The sequence below is a fragment of the Vombatus ursinus genome, unplaced genomic scaffold (assembly GCF_900497805.2).
Source record: "Vombatus ursinus unplaced genomic scaffold, bare-nosed wombat genome assembly UNPS02015335.1, whole genome shotgun sequence".
Lineage (NCBI taxonomy): Eukaryota > Metazoa > Chordata > Mammalia > Diprotodontia > Vombatidae > Vombatus > Vombatus ursinus.
Window position 1 is genome coordinate 3296 of NW_020955113.1, and position 2010 is coordinate 5305.

The 2010-nt window shown below is 41.9% G+C and overlaps 1 protein-coding gene across 1 annotated transcript in view; it reads right to left on the bottom strand.

The window, feature by feature from the left end:
• LOC114031982 (guanylate-binding protein 2-like) overlaps positions 1 to 1483 on the bottom strand; it is a 1912-nt gene extending 429 nt beyond the window's left edge. The window contains exons 1-3 of the mRNA XM_027847183.1: positions 1151 to 1483; positions 340 to 552; positions 24 to 126 (exon numbers count right to left, since the gene is read on the bottom strand). Coding sequence (XP_027702984.1) covers positions 24 to 126; positions 340 to 552; positions 1151 to 1468 — 634 coding nt within the window. The 5' untranslated portion in view covers positions 1469 to 1483. The remainder of the gene's footprint in view (positions 1 to 23; positions 127 to 339; positions 553 to 1150) is intronic.
• Positions 1484 to 2010: the final 527 nt, after the last annotated feature.

Consider the following 2010-nt stretch of genomic DNA (forward strand, 5'->3'; position numbering starts at 1 on the left):
AAACACGTTCGTGGACTTCTCACCTTCAATATCCTTTTCCTTTGCTGAGAGTGACTGGTCAGCATGCAGTATTGCATCAGCTATATCTTCCTTGGATCTCAGGTATTCTTGCAGAGTCTCCTCTGCCTGGCAACGGGAAGACAGTGAATTAGCAAAAGGAAAGAAAGCTGTTGTCATTGTCAAGAGTAAGAAGTCGAAGGTCGGCTGTTCAGAGGACACTGGCCTTGACAGTGGGCCATTCCATTTGGCATTACTGTCCTTCACCTCAGGGCTTGGAAATGACTCCTAAAGTTCCCTCTCCACCTCTAGCCTGAATGTATTGCTAATGGGAGAGTTCACCTGTATCCCCTTCCTGGGCTGCTGGTAGTATTTCTGTTTCAGCTCCTTGGTATTCTGCAGAAAGAGACCGTATCCCCCTGGTTTAGAGAAGGCCCCATTCTTCACTGCCTCCTCCAGAGGACTGAAAATATCCTGAAGCAAAACTCTGCATCGTTTTGCCGACTCATCCAGGTTCTGGTCACAAAAGGCATCACGCTTGGCTTCTAGCTGGCTCTTTAAGCAATGTAAAGGAAATGACATGTAAAAGGTACAGTTGGGAGAATATATCAAAAACTTACCAGAATTTCTAGACATGAATTCTTAAAAAAAAAATCTTGCCCCTCCCCCCACCTGTGCATCCAAGTAGGCTCATGCCCTGGTTCTAGACTTACTTTTATAAGATCCTCTGGTATATCTGTCCTAAGAGATCTTAAAGATTATAGGAATAGGGTGAATCAGTCTGGACAATATGTAATTTCCTAAAACCCCTTTCCCTTATCTTTGCCTTAGACTATAATCCTCAATTCTTTAAACTCTTTCATGTGTAATCTTCAGTTTCTCAAAATTAATAATAAATGTATTGTAATATCATACCATATTATAATATCATACCAAAATCATCAACCAGAACCTTTTAAAAAACAGTTACCATGTGACTCTTTTACTTAAAGGAGGTTGTAAATGGACTTTCAGGGTCACATGACTGACTGAAGACCATGACCTTAGACTCTAGTAAGCTATTGTTCTCAGAAAGAGCCTCATTTTCCTTTCCAGGCTTGCCCTCCTTCGTGTAGACCCTGCTCTCTCGTGAATACGAGAGTAGCCAAAGTACCGCCAATTCCTTCTGGAATTTCTGGTCCACATCCTTGAAAGAATCCTTGATGAAGACTTCAATGGCTTCCTTCTCACATGTGGCATGTATGTCTAACAACTCCCGAAGGGTTTCTGTGGGGAACTGGACCCTTTTTTTCATCATCTCTTCATAGTGTATAAGGGCCCTTTGAACTGCAGCTGAGTTCTCTATTTGAGCCAGTGCCAGGACTGCATTCTCCATACAGGGCATATCTCCACTGGTGATGGCCTGAATATAGGTCAGGACCAGGTTCTGTAGACCTATAGAGAAAACAAAAATGCAAGAGGTCAGCACCATTAGAAGAATAGTCAGAACCTATCATTCCAAGTAATGGGTATGTACACTTCACTTTTGATTGTATCTTAATTATTTTATATCTTAATTATTGCACCATTGAGAAGGTCTTGGATATAGAGTCTTGAAGGTTTTCAAATTAGCCCTTGCCAACTCTAACATTTTATAATACTGTGAAACTTTCAGGAAATATTTTGATGTGGGAGCAAGAAGTATTCAAAATGGTAATAATGAGAAGCAATGGATAGAACAGATAAAGGTACAACCTCATTCCTAAACAAGGTAGCTCTGGCCATCCTCTTGATATTTCCATTTGTCTTCCCTCTTTTGGGCATAGTTGTTAGAGTTAGACGGCTTAAGTTTCCACAGGTAGAATAGTGCAGAGAGTTATAAAAACAAGTCAAGGAAGCATTTACACTGCAGGTGGGCCTGGGTTTAGCCCAAAGCTGATGGTTCCAAGAAGACCCCAAAATCAAGAGAAGAGCATGCTTAGTGAACTCCAGGCATAGTAACTTCTCTACCCAGGGTGAGGGTGGGGGGGGGGG